Here is a 23431-nt window from a genome sequence, read left to right as displayed (position 1 = left end):
TCTCTTCAGTGGATACTGGTTCACTTGTTAGGATTAAGTCTGAATGGACAATTTTTAATGGGCAAGGGTATCAAAGGATATGGGCCTAGAGCAGGCACATGGAATTAGGCCACAGATCAGCCATAATACAGAGGAGATGTTAAGGGTAAGTTTTTCACTCAGAGGGTGGTGAGTGAGTGGAATCGGTTGCCGAAAGTGGTGGTAGAGGCAAACTTGCTGGGGTCTTTTAAAAGACTTCTGGATGAGTACATGGGACTTAATGGGATTGGGAGTTACAGGTATGGATATGAACGGTGCAACTTGTGGGCCGAAGGGCCTGTTTGTGCTGTAGTGTTCTATGTTCTATCTTATTGAATGATGGAGTGGGCTGAAGGGGCTGAATGGCCTACTGCGTTCCTATACTCCTGTTTTCCTAGTCTGGCTGACAGTTGCCTTTAAATCAGTTAGTTTGGTATAAATTCCCCTCATTTAAAGGGAAGACAAGTGAATTTACCATCTTTGAATGAATGTTACATACAGTGCAGTACTGTAGTGATAATGTGATGGACTGATGATAGAAACATGGACCAATAGTCCTGAGAAAGAGCTTTCAAACTCCACCAAGACAATTCAAGAATTTGAATTCAGGTTTTTAAAAATCCATTAATAAAATGCTGGCATTAGTAAGATTGACCATGATGCTGTCAGATTGTTGTAAAAACAAATTGATTCATTAATTTCCTTTTTTGTTTTTATTCCAATTCAGTCAAATCAAGTCCAATTCAGAGTCTCAACAAGTTGAGACATTCTGATCCAACCTGACAAGACAGGGCTCTCACCTCCTGTCTTGGGCTTGATCTACATGATCCAAGCTGATTGGAGTAGGCATAGCTCCTCCTCCACGGCTTGATCTCATTTGCATCTTAACAAAAAGGCCGAGATGCCGCTTTTAAAAATTGCTTCCAATGAACCTAATGACTTCAGCCAAGCACAACATGTCTATACTACACTTGATTTTAGCCAAAAGGCCGAGAAGAAACCCATCCTTTCTATTCGGTCTGATCTTGATTTTCAGAAGGCGTTTGACAAGGTACCTCACAAGAGGTTATTGCAGAAGGTAAGGGGGCATGGAGTTGGGGGTAGGGTGTTAGCGTGGATAGAGGATTGGTTGTCAAATAGGAGGCAGAGAGTGGGGGTTAATGGGTGCTATTCGGATTGGCGGTTGGTGACCAGTGGAGTGCCCCAGGGGTTGGTGCTGGGGCCTCAGCTATTTACCATTTATATAGATGATCTGGAGGAGGGAACCGAGTGTACGGTGTCGAAATTTGCTGATGACACCAAGATTGGTGGAATGCCAAATTGCGCAGAGGGTGTGGAGAGTCTGCAGAAGGATCTAGATAGGCTGGGCGAATGGGCCAGGAACTGGCAAATGGAATTTAATGTTGGCAAGTGCGAGGTGGTCCACTTTGGTAGGAATAATGGTAGGAAGGACTATTACTTACGTGGCGAAAAACTGCAGAAGGCGGCGGTGCAGAGGGACCTCGGGGTCCTTGTGCGTGAGTCGCAAAAACCCAGCCTGCAGGTGCAGCAGGTGGTCAGGAAGGCTAATGGGATGCTGGCCTTCATAGCGAGGGGGATTGAATATAAAAGTAGGGAGGTCTTGCTGCAGCTATATAGGGCATTGGTGAGGCCGCAGCTGGAGCACTGTGTGCAGTTTTGGTCGTCGCACTTACGCAAGGATATTTTGGCCTTGGAGGGAGTGCAGAGGAGGTTTACTAGGCTGATACCAGAGTTGAGGGGGTTGAGCTATGAGGAGAGGCTGAATAAACTAGGCTTGTACTCGTTAGAGTTTAGAAGAATGAGGGGAGATCTCATTGAGATGTATAAGATGATGAATGGGATGGATAGGATAGAGGTGGAGAGACTCTTCCCGCTCAGAAAGGACAGTAGGACTAGGGGGCACAGCCTCAAGATAAAGGTGGGGCGGTTTAGAACGGAGTTGAGGAGGAACTTCTTCACTCAAAGGGTGGTGAATCTCTGGAATTCTCTGCCCGTTGAAGTGGTGGAGGCTGCCTCGCTAAATATTTTTAAGACGCGGGTTGATGGGTTTTTGATAAGCGAGGGGATTAAGGGTTATGGGGAGAGGGCGGGAATGTGGAACTGAGCCACGACAGATCAGCCATGATCTTATTGAATGGCGGGGCAGGCTCGAAGGGCTAGATGGCCTACTCCTGCTCCTATTTCTTATGTTCTTATCTGTATGACACACTGGAACACAGCAATGTAATTCAGTCTTAATTGTCCTCTGACGTAGCTTAGTAAGACACTCAGTTGAATCGAACTATTACAAAGAATCGGTAGTTTGGGGAGCACCTCTACCGGGACCATTCCGGCATCCAGGGAATTTTGCAATATTGTAACCAATGGATCTACTATTTCTAATGCCATTTCTTTTAAGACCTTAGAATGTAAGCCATCAGGCCCTGTGGGCATACCTGCCATCGATCCCAATAGTTTGCTCAGTACTTTTTCCTGAGTGACAATGATAGTTCTTAAGGTTCCTCTCTTTCTATAACATCTGCATTTTTTGTTACTATTGGATAATGCTCGTGTCCTTGCCATGAAAACTGAGGCAAAATATTGATTTAGTGTCTCAGCCATTTCTACGTTATCCACAATTAACTCCCCAGCTGCATCTTCCCAAGGGTCAACATTCACTTTAGCTAATTTATTCTTCTTTATATACTTGTAGAAGCTTTTGCTGCCCGTTTTTATACTTTGTGCTAGTTTTCTTTCATAATTTACCTTTGCTCTTTTTATTACTTTTTTAGTGACCCTTCTTTGATCTTTAAAAGTTTCCCAATCTTCCAGTGTGCCACTGGCCTTCTCAACATGGTATGCCTTCGTTTTTGTCTTTGTTATCCTTAACTTCCTTGCTTAGCCATGGAAGTCTTTCTCCTCTCTTACCACCTTTCTCCTCTCTGGAATATACTTGAATATCTCTAGTAATATCGCCATTATTTATCAACTGTCCAGTCTTCTAGGGCCAATTTGTCCTTATGCCTATGTAATTTCCTTTGTTTATGCTAGTGTGGGACTCCACTTTCTTCCCCTCAGTAGCAAAATTTGAAATTCTCACATGCTATGATCACTCTTCCCTAAAGGATCCATGACTATGAGATCATTAATTAATCCCTCCTCATTGCACAACAATAAATCCAGAATTGCTTGTTCTCTGGTTGGTTCCATAACATATTGCTCCAAAAAACAATCTCTAATACATTCAATGAACTCTCCCTCCAGGCTACCCTTACCAATTTGATTATTCCAGTCAATATATATGTTAAAATCACCCACGATTATTGCCATACCTTTCTTATAAGCCCTCAGCATTTGGTTTATACTGTATGCTACTGAGGAAGTACTGTTTGGGGATCTATAGTTTACTCCCACCAGGGACTTCTTTCCCTTGCTATTTCTTACTTCTAGCCAGACTGATTCTATGCCTTGGATTCCAGTTCCTATATAATTTCTCATTACAGCACTGATCTCTTCCTTCAATAACAAAGCTACACCATCTCCTTTTCCTTCCTGCCTATTCTTCCAAAATACTGGGCCCGATTTTACCAACAATTTGCGCCTGCTTTCAGGCCCGAAATCATGGTAAAGTCAGATGTAAGGCCATTATCACGATCTGCACTTGAGTCCACGCAGATTGCCACTTTACCAAGACCCGCAAATGGCCCAAATTGGGCGCAATGACGATTTAAATGTATTTGCATATATTTAAATTGAATTAATGAACTGCCTGCCCAACACTATTAGCATTTCCCCTTTTACCACTGTGTTCACTGATCCGGAACTGTGCTTTTAGGGACCTGCTAAATAAAAGTCTGAGTTGGGTGCTCCAGTCTCTGAAGAGCATGTTGTGTTTCCAACAGTGTTTCTCTGACTCAGATCAGTGGTGGGGATGGGGGTGGGGGTGGGTCAGATCATTCTCTGGTTGGAGGGGGGAGGAGGGATGAGGTCAGATCATTGTCTGGTTTGGAGGGGGAGACAGATCAGATGTATCTCCAGCGAGGAGGGAGGGCTGATTGTTGTCTGGTGGTGGAGGGGGAGGGCTGATTGTTGTCTGGTGGTGGAGGGGGAGGGCTGATCGTTGTCTGGTGGTGGAGGGGGAGGGCTGATCGTTGTCTGGTGGTGGAGGGGGAGGGCTGATCGTTGTCTGGTGGTGGGGGGGAGGGCAGATCGTTGTTTTTTTTCCAGATTGAAAACTAGTTTTATTGGTTCAACTTACACCTGAATTCACATTTGAACATATTCAGAGTCAAACTAGAACAGCTGTCTTCAATTAAATTATAGTTTGTCATCTACGCTTTGCAGCACAGTACAAACCTCTGACCTAGTCAGTGCAGGTCTAAATATAGCATATTCGAATGGCTGAATATAAAAAAAGTACTCAAAAATTCTACACATTGTTATCTCTTCAAATAAAAAGGAATGTTACTCTCTCATTTCCCCATCTTCTTCCTCTTCCTCAACTCCTCTAATGTACAGGACATTGTTACATCTTATTAGGACTTCACCAAGGTGACCCGCTAAAGTGCCATCAATATATTCTTCTGTGTTCGTCAGCTGTATGTTCATATATTCATCGACTGATACCAAATAGCTGTTGTATTCCATTCCCCATTTTAACTTCACCATCACTGGTTTGCCAGTTAAGCCATAGAGGAAAAGTTTTGGATTCGATGGTAAACTCCTGTTGGGGGAGAGTACACAGAACCCTCGGGGCCCAGCTCCTCTATCTCTCTCCCTCCCTCACCATGCTGGGGGGTAGGACTGATCATTGTCTGTTGTTGAGGGGGGGAGGAGTCGGATCAGATGCTCTTCTGGAGGGGAGAGAGAGTGAGGCCAGACCATTCCCTTGTTTGGCAGGGGTGGGGGTGTGTGTGCAAAATGAGGTGAGGAGGGAGGCGGGTTAGAGTGAGGCCAGATCGTTGTCTTGGGAGGGGGGGAGGAGGGAGGCGGGTCAGATGGACCTCTGGTGGGGGGGGGGGGGGGGGGGGGGGGTGATATGGAGCTCTGGTGGGGGGAGGTGGGGCAGATGGATCTCTGGTGGGGGGAGTGGCGGGGGGTCTGCTGCCACTTTGCAGGTGATCGGTGGGAGGGGAGGTGGGCAAGGGTGGCGATCAGTCTGGATAGTGGGGGAGGGGGGGGTGGATAAGAGGGGCAGTGATATATGTGTGTCCCCCTTATCCATCCCCCCACTGCACAGACCGATCGCCCGCAGAGTGGCAGCAGACTCTCCTTCCCCCTCCACCAGGGATCCAGCTGCCCCCCTCCGAGATACATCTTACCTGTGCCCCCCCACCCACCTCAGGTACACCCTCCCTTCCGTTTTTCGCTCCCGGGCTGCTTTCTCTGCTTTCTGGGTTCAGGGGCGATCTGACACAACAAGCTTTTTCAAATCTTTTTCTAACTGCGTATGCGCAGTTCAGAGCACCGATTGTTCCAGCAGCGCTAAGCCCCACCCATGGCGTGCATTGGATTGGAGATGGCTGAGAGCGTATGGGGGCGCCTGAAAGCAGGTTTTTAAGTCGTGTCTGTACTATGCCCAGAATCGGCACTTCGAATGAAAATGGTAAAATTGGACACCTGAATACCCTTGAAAATGTAATTCCCAAATCTGGTTTTCCTGCAACCACATCTCAGTAATCGCCACTATATTATATTAATTTGTCTTGATTTCTGCTGTAAACTCATTAATTTTATTCTCAATACTCATGGGGCTTCTCACCATAACTCAAGTTGTCAACTGGAAAGGTGGGCAATTTGGTCCATTTTACTGTAATATCGTGGCCCTGGAGCATTAGGATCCACCATGGTGTATGGTTCTGGCTAACTGTGCTGACTTTGATTCTGGTTGCAGCTAGATGGGGGTATGATCTGTTAATATAGTTAGAGGATTGAGTTCAATGATGTATGTGGAGTGCTATACTGCCCAGAAAACTGCAAGGAGGTATTGTTTGCACACCGAGAATCCCTGTGCTACTGGTGCTAAGAGCCAGGAGGCATGTATTTTTTTGTGGATGTGACCACCAGTCCAAGTTTCCTGTGGTGTTCTTGCAGAAGTACTGCCACAATTGTGGAGTCCATTGCAGCGTCTTCTAGTGCAAAGTAAAGTTCAGGGTCTGGCACCAGTGCCAGAACCTTCACCTAGGCTTGTTTTAATTACGAGACAGCTTGTGTGCACTGCTCAGTCTAATCCCATATCACGTGGACCCATATTTCTTATTATCCAAAAATTGAAATTTATCCCTTTGCAAATGATACAAACTCATAAATAGTCCATCTTAAACATTTTTTAAAAAATTACTGATTTCCCCAAACACTTTAAAGAATAACAAACTCCCTGTACTGTTTCTGCTTCCAGATCAAAAGTCATCATAATATTCACGAATGGGACCATTTAGTCCTTTAAGCCTGTTATTAAATATCTGCTGTTATTAGTCTCTGTGAGTATCAGCATGTGTTATACTGCCGTTGACGAAAGCTTTGGAGATATTTTTATATCAATAACATTTTGTGAGAGAGGGAAGATTCTCCTCAGTGTTGTTCTTATTCTTAGTATGCAACCTTTATTATTGTGATTGACCTTGAGAAGAGCTTCCAGCCATATATTGGCTCAATCACCAAGATTTCCTATTTCTACTTCTGTAACATTGGTTGATCCCACTTCATTTCATCTGCTCTTGAAACCGTCATCCATCCCTTTGCTCCATCTAGACTTGACTGTTCCAATACCCTGCAGACCAGCCCAATCTACATATATTTACACATATCCAAAGCTCTGCTGCCCAAATTCTAACTCCCATCAAGTCCCTACCACCCCTGTACTTGCTGAACTTCAGGAGGAAAGCTCTCGTCGAGTTGGAATCATACCTAGCACAAAAGAAGATGTTGTGGTTATTGGAGGTCAATCATCACAACCCCACAGAATGATAGCAGGAGTTCCTCAGGGTAGTGTCCTAGGCCCAATCATTTCCAGCTGCTTCATCAATGACTGTTCCTCCATCATAAGGTCAGAAGTGACTGCGCAATGTTCAGTACCATTCACGACTCCTCAGATACTGAAAAGGTCTGTGACAATATGCATCAAGATCGGGACAACATCCAGGCTTGGGTTGATAAGAGACAATATCCCAATTCTTGTCCGCAGTTCTTTCTGTGGCCTTGCCCCTTCCTGTCTCTTATCAACCCAAGCCTGGATGTTGTCCAGATCTTGATGCATATTGTCACAGACTTTTCCAGTCTCTGAGGAGTCATGAATGATACTGAACATTGTGCAGTCACCTCTGACCTTATGATTGAGGACAGTCATTGATGAAGCAGCTGGACATGATTGGGCCTAGGACACTACCCTGAGGAACTCCTGCTATCATGTTGTGGGGTTGTGATGATTGACCTCCAACAACCACAACATCTTCTCTGGTGCTAGGTCTGATTCCAATTCGAGGAGAGCTTTCCTCCTGAATCTCATTGACTTCAGTTTTTGCTAGGGCTCCTTGATGCCACACTCCGTCACATATTGCCTTAACATTACAGGCAGTCAGTCTCAGCTCCCCTCTTTAATTCAACTCTTTTGTCCATGTTTGGACCAAAGCTGCAATGAGGCCAGGAACTGAATGGCTCTGGCAGAACCCAAACTGAGTGTTGGTGAACAGGTTATTGCCGAGTAAGTGCTGCTTTATAGTGCTGTTAACAACCCCTTCCATTTCTTTGTTGATGATCAAGAGTAGACTACCGGGCCAGTAACTTGATGGGTTGGATTTATCCTATGTTTTTTGTGGATGTGACATGCCTGGACAATTTTCTACATTGCTGGGTAAATGTCAGTTTTGTAGCTGTATTGGAACAGTCTGACAAGGGGGACGGCATGTTCTGGAGCACAAATCTTCAGTACTATTGCTGGAATTTTGTCAGAGCCAAAGGCTATTATTTATAGTCATGTTCGGAAAGAGTGTAGAAAATCACTTCTTGCAAAATATGGATCTGCTGAAATAATCTTAAGCTTTTTGTGTTTCAATTAATAAAATTAACTATTCTGAATCATAGTATGGTAGTTGTCTTTTTTATTAATTTAGCAGTATATATGGTTATACTTCCTTTCATTGGCACAATTAGAAAACATCTAACAAACATCACATGGTGTTCCTCTATGAACTAAATGCAAGTAGGGTAAGTGAGAGTTTATGAACACCTTGACAGCAGTTTAAAACTTGTCTTTTTCAGTGACTGTCTACATGTTGTTGATCCCATGCCAGTTGCTGGACAAGATGTTGAAGCTTACTGCTTGAGATGTGAATGCAAATATGAAGAAAGAAGCACAGCTACAATTAAGGTACTCTTTTAAATTTAAACATTAAAAGTTTACTTCCAAATATCACCTGTTTTATTTAATATATTCTACTTGAAGGAAAAATGTAAGGAATTTCTGGTTGTAAATTTGGAACTATCTGTTTTCTTTGTGCAATTCAAGTACCTTGTATCATCATACTGCAATTGATTATCACTAATAATAAGCCATTGATATAAGATTTTTGCCTATGTTTCTATGGAAAATAGCCAAACCATATGATGCATTTTGAAATTTTATTGGAAAATCTTTTTTGTTTAAGGGCAAAAATAGCTGGTCTTTTTAAATTGTTTTGAAAACCATACACCAATAGTGCCTACACTTCATGATGATATAAAGATGAAAACCTGAAATTCAGTTCTGTAGTGCCTAGTTTTCCAGTGCAATGGCTGATGTTTTGCCAGCAAAATAGCATGTGGACAACCAATGTTAGCTGTGCCAGGCGTCATTTTGGTGAGAGTGTTAGCACATTTACAGAGAGTGTCCATCAGAAGTAAGAAAACAGGCAAACAATCAGATCATTACGTCTGTCAATGTGTAATGTCAATTTGATGCCAGCAATGCCATTTTAGAGTTTGGTTTTTCCAAGGCTGCACAAAGTATAGACTGAGTCAATGGATGAGAGACTGTTTTGCGTGATGGCTGGGCTATGTTCACAGCCCTTTTTAGTTTCTTGCGATCTTGGTCAGAGCAGGAGCCATACCAAGCTGCGAAACATCTGGAAAGGATGCTTTCTATGTGCATCTGTAAAAATTGGTGAGAGTTGTCGTGGAAATGCCAGATTTCCTTAGCCTCCTGATAAAGTAGAGGCATTTGTGGGACTTTCTTCACTATAGCATCAGTATGAAGGGACCAGGACAGGTTGTTGGTGAACTGGACACCTAAAAACTTGAAGCTCTCCACTTTGTCACTGTTGATTTAGACAGGGCCATGACCTCCACTATGTTTCCTGAAGTCGATGACTTCCTCCTTCATTTTACTGACTTTGAGGGAGCAATTATTGTCATTGCACCATTTCACCAGATTATCTACCTCTTTCCTGTACTCTGTCTCATCATTGTTTGATATCCGACTCACTATGGTGGTTTCATCAGCAAACTTGAAAATCAAGTTGGAGGGGAATTTGGCCACACAGTCTTAGTTGTATAAGGAGTATAGTAAAGAGCTGAGGGCAAAGCTTTGCAGGGCACTGGTGTTGTGGATAATCGTGGAGATGGTGTCATTGCCTAACCTTATGATTGTAGCCTGTGTGTTAGGAAGTCTGGGATCCAGTCACAGAGGGTGGAGTTGAGCCCTAGGCCACAGTGTTTGGAGATGAGTTTTGTTGGAATAATGGTGTTGAAGGCTGAGCTGCAGTCAATAAAAAGAAGTCTAACATGTGTCCTTGTTATCCAGTTGTTCCAGGGTTGAGTGTAGTGCCAAGGAGATGGCGTCTGCTGTGGCCTTGTTGCGGAGATGGGTGGTGCTGACCTTGACCTATGTGATGTCATTGAAATTTTTTTCATGTTGCACAATTGTATTTCTATCATTTTGTATAAAGTCTACGTTAGACGATTGTATTCAAATCTTTGGTGTTGACCTCCTTGGTTGACAGTCACAGCTGCCTGGTCCCACTGCCTTCAGAGTTTTTCTGAGAAGCCTCCTGGCCTCTGTAGACAGATTACCTTTCTTCTCCACATCCTTCAGCAAGATGTATTGCACAGCTTCAGAGAACATTCAGGCTGAGAATTCTGTCTGCCGTGTTGCATCTTAATTTAGTGCTCTTGTTCACTCTTTGTAACCAGTATTTACTTCAACCAGCCACACCCATTTAAGAGGTACTGGCTTGATTTAATTAATGCAGTGGCACTAACATCACAACTGGGGCCTCTGCCCTGACAAATACATGCTGCTTAGAATGGAAAAAAAAACAGGTTGGGGTATACATTATTCTATTTTGTGTCTGAAGCCCTCATATTGTTACTACCTGTATTGAGAGGAATTTGCTATACAGGCATTCATGTGCTCATGCTACTACATCAAGATTGTTTCTAGCTATTGACTGTTATGACAATTTTACATTTAGAAGCAAGGTGCTATATTTTCATTGTAAAGATTCTCTCCTAAGTTAAAAGCAGAGCTTCCTACAGGAGAGCTAAATAAGTTCAAGAGAGAGGCAGTTCTTGTTTGCTGTTCAGGTTTATTTCCCAGTATTCAGGAACTGATGTGGTCATGTTAATGGCTAAAAGATATAAAGATGTATTGTTTGTTTTCTTTCCATTTCTCATATACAGGTAACGATCATAATTTATCTATCTATTCTGGGATTACTGCTGCTTTATATGATCTATCTGACATTGGTGGAACCCTTGCTGAAGAAACATTTGTTACGTTCAAGGTTGCTACAGAACGAAGACGACTTTGGGGTGAGTTCTACTGCATAATGAATCTAAAATATTTCGCTAAATCTTTTGGGATGGGCATGGTGAATGACTTAACTGCTGGTACTTCTTGGAACTCTGATGAAGCCATGAACATCACATATGCATGGTATTTATGGGGAAATTTACTTGACCAAGATGTGATGAGCTACTGTATAAATAACCTTTAATACTTCGGATAGTTAAAAAAAAATCACATTGACCATGACAATCTCATTCTTAAGTCAGCCTCTAGTGATTGCTGCACTGCTGGCTGACAGCGCCAGGGTTCTGGGTTCAATTCCAGCCTTGGGTGACTGTGTGGAGTTTGCACATTCTCTCTATGTCTGCATGGGTTTCCTCTGATGCTCCGGTTTCTTCCACAGTCCAAAGATGTGCAGGTTAGGTGGATTAGACATGGTAAATGCCCAGAATTATGGCAATAGAGCAGAGTGGAGGGTCTGGGTGGTGTGCTATTTTGGAGATTCGATGGGCCGAATAGCCTTCTGCACTGTAGGGATTCGATGAATGTTCACCCTATCCAACTCTGCCTCCCCTCACTCCTATAGCCTCAGCAACCCTGCCGCCACCTTCCCCCTGCACAAAAATGTGTTGAGGAGTGCGGTGAGGGAGAGTGAGCATTGTCAAAAGGTTGTTGAGATTGAAGTGAGTATGAAAACTTGTTGGGATGTGGACAGTGTAAGCAATATGAAGGGTGAGGAGAACTGAGCACTGTCTTGGGTGGGAGGGTGAGCACTATCGAGAGTGAAGGTGGGATAGGGAAGGGATGACAAAAACTAATATTTCATGCCCTCTGCCAGTGACACAAAGTAGCCAGCCACACAAACTACGAAGACCATTTGTTTCCAAGATAGTTCCAAATATTGTTATCACTGTTTGCTACAGAGAGCAGTGTCAATCCCCTTCATTAAACTGTCCCCTACTACCACAACATTTTTATGTTGACTGACAGTGTGATGGTCAGCTCATCCATTCAAACAAGCTGAGAGAACCTCAAAACTATTGGATAATTGCAGAGGCTGACACTCCTGCCCTCTGCTCCCCTTACCTGCCTCACTCGCAGTCACACTCTTCTGTCTATGACCACTGGCCATATCAGAAGACCCTATCCTAAGATGATTCCATCCTGGTACAGAGCATCCAGGTGAACTTTCCCCCTCCCTAATCTTTCACAGAGTCAGCAACTCAGCCTCCCTCCAGCTCAATGAATCTGACTGAAGTTCCTCACACCGCAAGCACTTGTTGCAGACCTGTTTGCCCTGGATCACGTTATCCAGGAGCTCCTGCATGCTGCAGTCTTATCATATCACCTACCTTGCCATGTTGATGTACTTTAAACAATTATTTAATTAAATTATTTACTTTGGGTGCTTTCTATATATTTAATTAACTTCACCATCAAGTTGTGTACTGTCTTAAACCTTAGGGACGGAATAGAACTTATCTATTTACCAGACTCGCACAAACAGCACGCATCACATCCTTTCGATGTGGTAGAATAAGAACCAGTTCAGACTTCAAGTTTAAATTAAGTCTTCTTGCAGTATTCTGTTTTAATGAATTCATTTTGTGAAACTTTTTTAATATTCATTTTTAGGTCTGAATTAAAAACTCTCAGGGAAAGAGCAAAGATGTCTAAATTTGGAATAGATCTAACATGATGCTCATCTTGTTTGATCATCTCATTAGATTTCAGTTTCAATCCAGTTTCAACTGTGATACATTCACCCTGAAGGTTTCCTTTGATTGAACATTCTGAATTAATTCATAGCTTGCTCTGTAGATCTCAGTTTCTCCTAAAGGTTAACTTTTGGGGAAAAAAAGTCTGCTCAACTGCAATTTAGAGCTGGAGTCCAAACTACAGCTTGTTGAATTGCCAAAACTTTACTGACCAAAATAATAATTGTACTGATAATATAAATGTATTAGCTCACCACTTGAGAAATTACAAATTGCCTCTTCTTATTAAAAAGGATAATCTCCAATCTATGTACTTTAGCTTTAGGTGTAAAAGTAATACGATGAATATTCTTTTGGTGACCATTTTTCTGAAGACAAATGATCTTATTATAATGGAGATGAAATTAGTGACTCCATCCTTCTGTCTTGCCCCTTTTTCTCATCCATCTCTTTCCTAAAAACTCTTAACAGATTCAGTCATATCGTACAATTGTAAACCACCTATATAAAAATGCAATTTCTTTCAGTTTATAAAGTTTTTCTTAAAAACACGTCAATTGCCTATGCCCTGAGCAGGGGGATCAAAATAGTGAATCCAGGTTAGACAAAAGTGATAATTGGACCAAGGTTTGCAGCATAATTCAAACACCATTTTAAAGCCATTCTTTCTGTCCTTGTTTTAGCATTTTCCTTTTAACTTTGTGTCCATTTTAGGAAATTTACCTTTGTAAGTTTATCATTCTCACTTGCGCCAGTGAGAGTTTTGCAAAACAAATCAACTGTCAGATGGAACTGCAGCATAAGTTTAGGTAGGAAGTTTGTGTTATAAATATGAATATGAGAATTTATAATGGAAAATGTTGACACCTATCCAAAGTAAGATTTTTAATATATTGATTATAATTTCACATTGTCTACTACTGTAACTTAACTCATTTCAGGATCTTAAAACTCCTCTTCTCACTGTTAAAATTCAATCATTACCTCTGATTTATGTCACACTCTTTTACAGTATTGTATTTCATATTTGGAATGAGTGACTTATTTCATAACACTATTTTACTATTGATACATTTATACAATCTAACAATGATGATGAAAATTGTAGCTAACTTTTAAAATTGGAGGTATGAGGAGAACTGGTTTGGCTATGCAAGTAAGTTGGTTTTGTTATGAATCACTAGAAGCTGACTTAAGAATGAGATTGTCAAAGGTTTGGGAGCATGGTCAATATATGATGAACTACTGTGTAAATACCTTGAATGTATTTGGACAATTAAAAAATCAGATTCCAAAGTATGTTACTTCTGTGCATACATACTCCACCAAAAAAAAAACCCTTATTTTTAGAATTTGAAAAAATGCCTTCAGGGGACAACATGCTCCTGAGGAGTTGTTTGAAGAAATAATATGCTGTTGTAGTCAGAGAATGTAGAATGTGCACTAATTTTGGAAGAAAAATAAGTTGTGATTCTGCTGCTTATTGTCAGACAGATTGAGAAGGTGTGGAACTTGCCCTGTGAATAACAGAATTCACCATTTATTAAAAAACTCTTGTATGTTTGGAGTTCAGTGACCCACTGAATCAACAGCTCTCATTACTGAGCAAAGATCTGTGATTTTTAAATAATATTTTAAGAATAATCTGCTTGAAGAGCAGATTTATGGGTTTAATAACTTTCTTTGAATTAAATCTATGGGGATGCATAACTGTTTTTCAGTAGATTTTGTTTTTGCCCAAAACTCAGTTGACCACATATTTTCAGATATGACTTGGATTGTGTTCACTGACTGTCATTACTTTGACAGTAATAACAACAGCTATGTGCATTTGTAAAACTGTTTTCAAATCGCAGAAGGAACGTTTTGTAATGTTAAAGACACAATATAAACGCAAGTTGTTGGCATTAGTTCAGTACGTATAATTTGCCTAAATGCACCAGTTATGAATGATAATATTGTGCAAGTGCTTTCAAATATAATATAATCAGGCTTAGCTTTTAGTAGGCACATTTGAAGTTTTCTTTTAAATGCATAGTTCATTAATCAGAAACGTTGTGTTGGATGTTTAGAAAAAATGCAGTTGTGAGAGGGTTACTCACTGAGTATATGATTCATTGTGACACTAAAAACTTACTCAGACTTTCTTAAAAAGCTTTTAGAAAAGAATCTAGGAATATCTGAGTTTAATTTCATGGTTTATTCTTGTCAGACATTTAAGATGGATTAATGATTTTAAAAAGCTTTGATTTAGTTTAGAGGAAAGAGTTCTTTTTAACTGAATTCAGACTTACGGAGGTAAGGATCTTGAAGATTTGTAACTAAAAATGACTGCTCTCAAATCACAAAATGACAGATTGCTGTGTAAAAATCTGTTATATGCTTAATTTATGTTATGATATCACTACTTATGCTTCCCAATAAGTGACATTGACTATGATTTAAAAACTGGAAGAATAAACATTCCCAAATTCAATTCTTTTACTGTGAAGAGGGTAATCCATTGTTCACGAAATGCAGCTGCTGTGATGTAAATCAACTTTTTATCAATACAATCTTTAGGTGTTTATTTAGTAAAAAGTAAGAAAATTTATCTAAATCCAATCTTTTTAACTCTGTATTGTTAACATTGGAGTACAAAGCTTTATCATTTAACAATGTGAGATTTTATATTTTAGTCATTCTGGAGATGTGCCAGTTCAATACACCATAAATAACAATGTGGAGAGGAATAGTAAATAGTGCTAATGGCCTGGTTTACACTACTAACTTTACATTCATATGAAAATTAAACTTGGGGCCCTTGTGGGAAAGGATGTTAGTACAAACCTCATCAATTCCTGTTTGAACTAGTTATAGGGCTACTATCTTTTGCAAAGTCAAAGCCACACAAGATATGAAAGGAAGAAGACAGAGAATGGGATCTTGAGGTTTATTGATACAGATCTTCCGGTCTCTGGACCATTGGAGACTGGATGTACAACACAAGATGCATGGAATTGCCCAGGAAATTTGAACTTCCGATGGGCAATTCCCCTGCTCCCTGGACACTGCAAAAGTTTCTGACGTTGGGTTAGAGCCAGATACTTCAAACAGTTCTGATGTACTTACCCAGAATATTTACCCAGAAAACGTTAAACAGAAAAATCCTCCTCAGATTCCTGGATAACTACAAGACTGACATACACCTGCCTCACCACCCCCCCCAAACCCCCCTCCTGCCCCTGCCCCTGCCCCAATTAGTCAGACTGACCTCGTTTTACCAGCAACCACAACATCCCCTACAACAATCCCTCAACCAAGTTCAACCTAACTACTACTCCTGACCCAATCCAACTACCTCTCCCCGTTCCTGCTGACCATTACCCCAACCTGCTTACCTCTCCTATCCATGCTAACACCCTGCCACACAATGATTGGAACTGACTACCCGAACCACCTCTCCTCCCCCCAACCAGATCTGACCACCCCTATCACTTACGAGCCCCCAACCTTGCTACCCCTTCTGACCATTCCCGACCTTGCACAGCTACCCTTGAGCCACCTACCCTTTCACTTATCTGTCACCCTACCTACTTTTCTGACCATGCCTACCACCATACCCCATTGACTCATTTCTCCACCCACCTGTTACTAACATGGGATTGAGGGTGATTTAGCAGTTTGGATCAGGAATTGGCTAGCTGATAGAAGACAGAGGGTGGTGGTTGATGGGAAATATTCAACCTGGAGTTCGGTTATAAGTGGTGTACCTCAAGGATCTATTTTGGGGCCACTGCTGTTTGTCATTTTTATAAATGACCTAGATGAGGGGGATTAGTAAATTTGCTGACGACACCAAAGTTGGAGGAGTTGTAGACAGTGAGGATGGATGTTACAGTTTGCAGAGGGACATAGATAAGCTGCAGAGCTGGGCCGAGAGGTGGCAGATGGGGTTTAATACGGACAAGTGTGAGGTGATTCAGTTTGGTAAGAGTAACAGGAGTACAGAATATAGGGCTAATGGAAGGACTCTTAGTAGTGTTTACGAGCAGAGAGATCTCGGGATACATGTGCATAGCTCCCTGAAAGTTGGCACCCAGGTTGATAAGGTTGTTAAGAAGGCGTATAGTGTGTTAGTTTTTATTGGTAGAAGGATTGAATTTCGGAGCCATGAGGTCATGTTACAACTGTACAAAACTCTGGTGCGGCCGCACTTGGAGTATTGCGTACAGTTCTGGTCACCGCATTATAAGAAAGATGTGGAGGTGTTGGAAAGGGTGCAGAGGAGGTTTACCAGGATGTTGCCTGGTATGGTGGGAAGGACTTATGAGGAAAGGCTGAGGGACTTGAGGTTATTTTTATTAGAGAGAAGAAGGTTACGAGGTGACCTAATTGAGGCATACAAGATGATCAAAGGATTGGATAGGGTGGACAGTGAGAGCCTTTTACCTGGGATGGTGATGGCTAACACAAAGGGACATAGCTTTAAATTAAGGGGTGGTAATTTTAGGACGGATGTCAGAGGTAGGTTCTTTACTCAGAGGGTAGTAAGGTTGTGGAATGCCCTGCCTGCAGCAGTTTTGGACTCGCCAACTTTAAGGGCGTTCAAATGGTCAGTGGATAGGCATATGGATAACATTGGAATAGTTTAGGTTAGAGGGTCATTAGATTGGTTCCACTGGTTGGCGCAACATCGAGGGCCGAAAGGCCTGTATTGCGCTGTAATGTTCTATGTTCTATTCTTCTAATCAACAATTCACAAAGGTTGACACTGGACAGTTCAACTTGCCTTACAGTAGCTAGTGCTATAGAAAGATGCGTTCAGGTCTTCCCCCGATGCTGCAGTGGAGTTCTCTAATGCACTGTGCTTGAGATGCAAGGCTCAGAAGACGCAGCCAGAAATGAGGAGCTGCATCTGGTTGCAGAAAAATTCAATCAGAACAGCAATTTGATGGTGACTTCAGCTTTGCAGAAGAGCGAAGCCAAGATGTGCTTTGCTTATAATGAAATTTGAGAAATAAATGAGAAAAGTGACCTTCTATTCTAAGATTTGAACATTTGATCTTCATTTTTAGCCAAAAGGTGTGGACTGTCAAAGCGAGGGGGTGGCAATCCTAACCAGTTGTATACTTTAGGTTATAGTGAAACGATGAAGGAGGAAACTATAGCTAAAAATTACGTAAACATATTCAATCCTGAATTAAAAGGCAACAATAAAAAGTAATTTGCATTAAATGAAGAACTCCTGGACAAGTGCTAGGAAGTTGAAGTAAAATATTCATCATTATAATGGACAGAACAATGTGAATATATCCTGGGTTGTCTAGGTCCAACATAGAATCCAAATTCAGCTCATAGAGTTCAGTTCTGGTCAAAAATATAAAATCTAAACTTAGGCTTTTGGGAGAAGTTGAGGCCTCTGTTAGAAGTTTAAAAAGTTAACAAAATACATAAAACATTTTATTTGATAAATTTAATCATGATTTTGTGAAAAAAACATAGTTTTTGCTTTTCAATTTTGTTTAATTGCATATTTTGTGCAATAGAAATTTCATTTATTAAGAAGAAATGGCGGTTTAAAAATATTTTACGGGAAACCAATCATTAGATTGCACAATTATGAAATTGTACATTCTACTTTGTGATTGTTGATTTGCCATAAAATAGGATACTGCATGAAACTTTTGACTTGGCTTGCTACAGTGCCACCTGCAGGAAAACACATTTTCAATAGCATGACTATCCCCTGCACAGAATTTAATATACATCATTTGTGGGAACAATATCTGTTGCCTATAAATCTTTTTAATTAGCCATAATTTAATGACCACAAATACAAACAAAGCAAGAACTAATCTCCGAGCAGGTTTGTTACTAGGTATTCTGCATGAGTGGCTTACCTCTTGACTCCCCATAGCTTCTCCATTACCTACAGGACACTAGTTAAGAATATTATAAAATACTCTTCACTTGCTTGACTGGCTGCATCTCAAGAAGCTTGATACTCTTTAGGTCAAAATGGTCTGTTTGATTGGCACACCATCGAATGGAATAAACATCCACACCCTTCACCTTTGGTATATTGGGTGGCATGGTGACACAGTGGTTAGCATTGCTGCCTCATAGCACCAGGGACCTGGATTCGCTTCCCAGCTTGGATCACTGTCTGTGTGGAGTTTGTGCATTCTCCCCATGTCTGCATGGTGTCCTCTGGTTTCCTTCCACAGTCTGAAAGATGTGCTGGTTAGATACATTGGCCATGCTAAATTCTCCCTCGATGTACCCGAACAGGCACTGGAATGTGGCGACTAGGGGATTTTCTCAGTAACTTCATTGCAGTGTTAATGTAAGCCTACTTGTGACTAATAAATAAGCTTTACTTTTTATATTGTGACTGCAACATGTACTGTCCAGAGGATGCACTGCAGAAACATGCAAACTTCTGCGGCATGGAATCATCATTACCTCCAAGTCTCACACCATCCCGATTTGGACAGTATCGCTTTCCTTTATTGTTGCTGGGTCAAATTCCTGGATAGTCCTACCTAACGATTATAAAGTTAAAAATTTAAGTTTAAAAGTTCAAGTTTATTTATTAGTCACAAGTAAGGCTTACATTAATACTGCACTGAAGTTATTGTGAAATTCCCCTAGCTGCCACAGTCTGGCACTTGTTCGGGTCAGTGCACCTAACCAGCATGTCTTTCAGAATGTGAGAGAAAATTGGAGCACCTGGAAGAAACCCATGCAGACATGGGGAGAATATGCAAACTCCACAGAGATAGTGATTCCCCAAGCTGGGAATTGAACCAGGTCCCTGGTGCCAGGAGGCAGCAGTGCTAACTACTGTGCTACCGTGCCATCCTGTCGTTATGGGAGCACTTTCACAACATGGACCATACCAAAAGGCCAGAGACCCTACTACTTGCGTACAAAATTTTGTTTAATATGACACGTGCACACAAAATAAAGCTGAGAATTTTTGCCCTGCAAAAATGTAATAAAAAGACTGGGGAAGTGTAATAACTTTGAACGTTGTAGCTTCAAGTTATGAAGTGTTTATTATCAACAATATTTATACATGATGGTCTACAGAACTGCAATATAAGTCTAATGATGACCATGAAACTCACATCCAATGAGCAAGTTTTTAAAAAAGTCTTCAGACTGTCTTCTCTCTAAGGTAGGACTCAACCCCCCAGCGTGATTATCCATTCTCAGCCCCAGTTGGTGTCTCAAGTCAGGTTGCCGTTTTCCATTTTGTTACCCTTAAATGACAATCGCTACATCTGTCCGCTTTAACTCCTTTATACAATCATCAGTAACTAAGTACATTATGCATACAAGTTTGACATAAACTGAGTCTTTGAGGAGTTTTTCTGTTTCTTATAGAACTGTATAATTCTGTAGTCTGAGATGCTTCCACATGATCAACATTAATGGGAACTACAAATAACGGGTACCTGTTCTGGCACAGGCAGTTCATTACTCCTAGGTTCCATGCAGACATCCTATGCCTGTTACAGCTCAGTCAGGTACTTCGGTGCTTACAGGTTCAAAAACATTTATTGACGGTAATGCTGACTGCTAGAGTGCCTCTGTACTTCTCCTGGGATCCACATGCTTACGAACGATCCATCCCTCCATGTCAGCTGGATACAACAAGGGTCCGGTCACAGAGACTTTAATTATAGGGATGTAGCTTGATCCACTGCCAATGTTTCACATTATGGCACCATGCGGGTTTTTCATTGTTGTAGTGGTGATGGCTCATTGTTGAGACCTTGAGACTTGTGTGTCCAAACGTAAACCCTTCTATTGGTAGGCTTTAACTATGTACAATTACAAATATGGTCTTGCATGGATCTCTTCCATGCAGGCTTGCTGCTTTTGCATTCGTGTAACCACTTTAGCAGTCTTGTTCTGGCAAGTAATCCCGGTTTCCTTAAGAGTCCGAATTGCTGATTCTGCTGTCAATTTCACTGCCTTTACCTCTTCAATTAATTTGTCATTGCCAAACTTCCTTTCTACAAGCTTTTGTTCTCCTGATTCAGTTCTTCACTGGATTTGCTCTTATTTTCTCGTTGCTTTTTCATGGAGTTCAGCTTATTCTTTTTCTTGTCCCATGAAGTTTTCCTTCTTCACTTTGTATTTTTTGCAACATTTTATTCTCCAAGATTAATGTCAGTCACTTCATCTTGTTGATTTGATATCTTCTTTAGAGCTTTATTTCTTGTTGCTGATTCCTCTTTATGTTCAATAGTTCCTGGTTTCTTTTGAAGTCCTCAATTCCTGCATTTCTTCCAAGGTGAATCCATCATGTTTTTACCGAACATATACATTTTACAAATGGAATCTTAATTTCTACTTGTCTTGACTTAAGCTAAATCCTTTATAACTTCACTGTTGGTTGGATCTGTCTCTGACAAAATGTTGGTTTGTTTCCATTCTGCAATTCTCTCACTGTCCTTCATTTGGTCACTTATTGTCTTTTATAGGGCAGCATTGTGGCACAGTGGTTAGTATGACTGCCCCATACCAGGTTTCGATTCTAGCCTTGGGTGACTATGTGGAATTTGTATGTTCTCCCTGTGTCTGCGTGGGTTTCCTCCCATGGTCCAAAAATGTGCAGGTTAGGTGGATCAGCCAAGCTAAATTCCCTCCATAGTGACCAAAGATGTGTAGGTTAAGGAAATAAGTGGGGCAAATGCACAGATGTGTCAGTTAGGGGAATTTCTAGGGTAAATGCACATGGTTATGGTTATGGTGATAACTCAGAGGATGGGTCTGGATAAGATGCTCTTTCGGAGAATCAGTGAGAACTCGATGGACCAAATGGCCTCCTGCACTGAATTGCCTTCCTTCTGGGGTCTTTTTTTTGTTGCCCTCCTTCTGTGGTTTGTCGGGACCCTTCCAGGCTCTTTCAGTGCCCTCCTTCAGGGCTGTTCTAAAGCCCCCTCTGAAGTCTTGCATTGCCCATTCCGTAAGGTCTTCATTGCATACAGGGAGTTTTGAGAGTTTCCCTCTTTCTGGAGCTTTCTCCAATTTTCCTGTCCATCCATAGTCATTTGTTTCTTCTTTTGGTTGCTACTTTAAATGCTTTGCCATATTAAATGCTACCTCTTCAAATGCATTACTGCTTCAAGACTGTGTAGTAGTATTTTGCTGCCCTTTGCAGGTGTAGTTAGCAGCAAATCTTTCAATATTGGTACAGAGTGCCTCTTTGGGCTGTTTGTTTCTTCTTAACTCTTAAAGCTGCAGCATGCTTCCTTGTGCCAGCCATGTTTATTTTTAGTTTTTGAACTTATTTAACTGCAGCAATTCTTTGCCTTTTAACCAAAACCTTTTTAAATATGAAGCCACAGCTTTCCTAGCTGCCAGCACGCTGGGGCATTTTATCCCTGCTCTCTGTTCTTTCCTTTTCTTCAAAATAAATCTTTGCAGCAACTCTTTGTTTTACCTGCTGGATGTCATCAGTTTGAAACTCAGATGATTTGAACTGCAAGGTCTGATTTGAAAACAGCTAGCAAGGTAGCCCACCCACTTATAGAGAAGGATTCCTACAGACTAGCTATTTAAGGCGTACAAAACCTGAACAACTGCAAAGTGAATCAAATCCTTCCTTACTGATATTAAGTTGGCTTGGTTAGCTGGCACACAATCATCTCAGGAGTTATAAGGAGAGACTGGATTTTTTTTTCTATTCATTTGTGGGACATGGACGTTGTTGGCTGGGTAGCATTTATTGCTCATCCCTAGTTGCCCGAGGACAGTTGAGAGTCAACTACATTGCTGTGGCTCTGGAGTCGCATTTAGGCCAGACCAGGTAAGGACAGCAGATTTCCTTCCCTGAAGGACATTAGTGAACCAAATGGGTTTTTTTGACAATCAACAATGATTTTACGGTCTTTAGTAAGCTCTTAGTTCTGGAGCTTTTTATTGAGTTCAAATTCCACTATCTGCCATGGCGAGATTCAAACCCAGGTTCCCAGAACTGAGTTTCTGGATTAAGAGTTTAGCGATAATACCACTAGGCCATCATCTCCCCATCGACTGGATAGACTGGGACTTCTTCCCTGGAGTGTACAGGCTCGGGGTGATCTTATAGAGGTCTATAAAATAATGAGGGGCATAGATAAGCTACATAGTCAACATGGTGAATGTCTGGAACAAGCCGGTTGGGGGGGAGCTATGGGAATCCCATGGGGGTGTTGGGTGCTGGGAAGTACCATTGGAGGTAGGGGATGGTGATTAGGCAACGGGTTGGAGGTGTCCCCTGGTGGTTTGGGATGTCCCTTGGGTGTGGGGAAAGCTCTGCAGGGGAGGGCCGTTTTGGTGTTTACAATAGTTACCCAAAAGTTAAAAGAGGTTTTAATTCTTTTTTGGAGTAACTATTAGTGAGATCAAAGTTAGTGATTTAAATCACGTTTTTGGATGTTTGCCAACACAGTTCAATTGCCTAGGGAAAGTTAATGCTTGTACACAATTGCCATGCAAATACTTACCTGGGAACTTTCCAGAGGCATTGCCTAGTGCATCTTTGAGACTCCCCCTCCCATCCCCAAAAAAATCTGACCTGAGGAGCCTGAAGTTACAACCAGTGGCCTATGATTTTCTTGCTTATTCCTGACTTGTATTTGAATAGTGTGAGTTATGTTTGCCATCCTCCAGTCCTCAGGCAAAATTTTGTTTTCCACAAAATTTTGTAATGTTATATAGTCCGAGTGAAAACTACGAAATTAATGGATATGGGAGCCACATCCTAGACATGGCTTGCTTTCCAACTAAATTTTATGAACCGTGCTGCAGTAAACAATATATATGTATTTATCTTTAAAAATGTGATTGAATGAATTGAAAGTAAACTATATTGGTTTAAAAATGCTCCATAGTTCTCTGACTGGGTACAGGTCTGCGCTATATACTATTCAGCTGGACGGATCATAAGGTC

At 41.4% G+C, this 23431-nt stretch overlaps 2 protein-coding genes across 2 annotated transcripts in view; one reads left to right on the top strand and one right to left on the bottom strand.

The window, feature by feature from the left end:
- Window positions 1-23431, top strand: part of tmem9b (TMEM9 domain family, member B) — a 41091-nt gene that overhangs the window by 8759 nt on the left and 8901 nt on the right. The window contains exons 3-4 of the mRNA XM_080190200.1: window positions 8275-8383; window positions 10672-10803. Coding sequence (XP_080046326.1) covers window positions 8275-8383; window positions 10672-10803 — 241 coding nt within the window. The remainder of the gene's footprint in view (window positions 1-8274; window positions 8384-10671; window positions 10804-23431) is intronic.
- On the bottom strand, window positions 4483-6747 carry LOC145343649 (small nuclear ribonucleoprotein F-like). Its single transcript, XM_080189820.1, has 2 exons — window positions 6719-6747; window positions 4483-4741 (listed from the first exon to the last, which is right to left on the bottom strand). The coding sequence occupies exons 1-2, from the start codon at window positions 6745-6747 to the stop codon at window positions 4483-4485; spliced, it is 288 nt and encodes a 95-aa protein (XP_080045946.1).

The sequence above is a fragment of the Carcharhinus amblyrhynchos genome, chromosome 6, assembly GCF_965287045.1.
Source record: "Carcharhinus amblyrhynchos chromosome 6, sCarAmb.v2.hapA, whole genome shotgun sequence".
Taxonomy (NCBI): Eukaryota; Metazoa; Chordata; class Chondrichthyes; order Carcharhiniformes; family Carcharhinidae; genus Carcharhinus; species Carcharhinus amblyrhynchos.
Note: the sequence above shows the minus strand (reverse complement) of the source record. Positions and strands in the feature narration are given on the sequence as shown.

Bases quoted from the DNA above. Each gene is read 5' to 3' on its own strand.
- LOC145343649 (XM_080189820.1), bottom strand. From the start codon at position 6,747: ATGACGGTTTCAAGAGCAGATGAAATGAA. The intron at 4,742-6,718 runs GTGGGATCAACC...CTCCCCCAACAG, and splicing joins TCAAGAGCAGATGAAATGAA to GAGTTTACCATCGAATCCAA.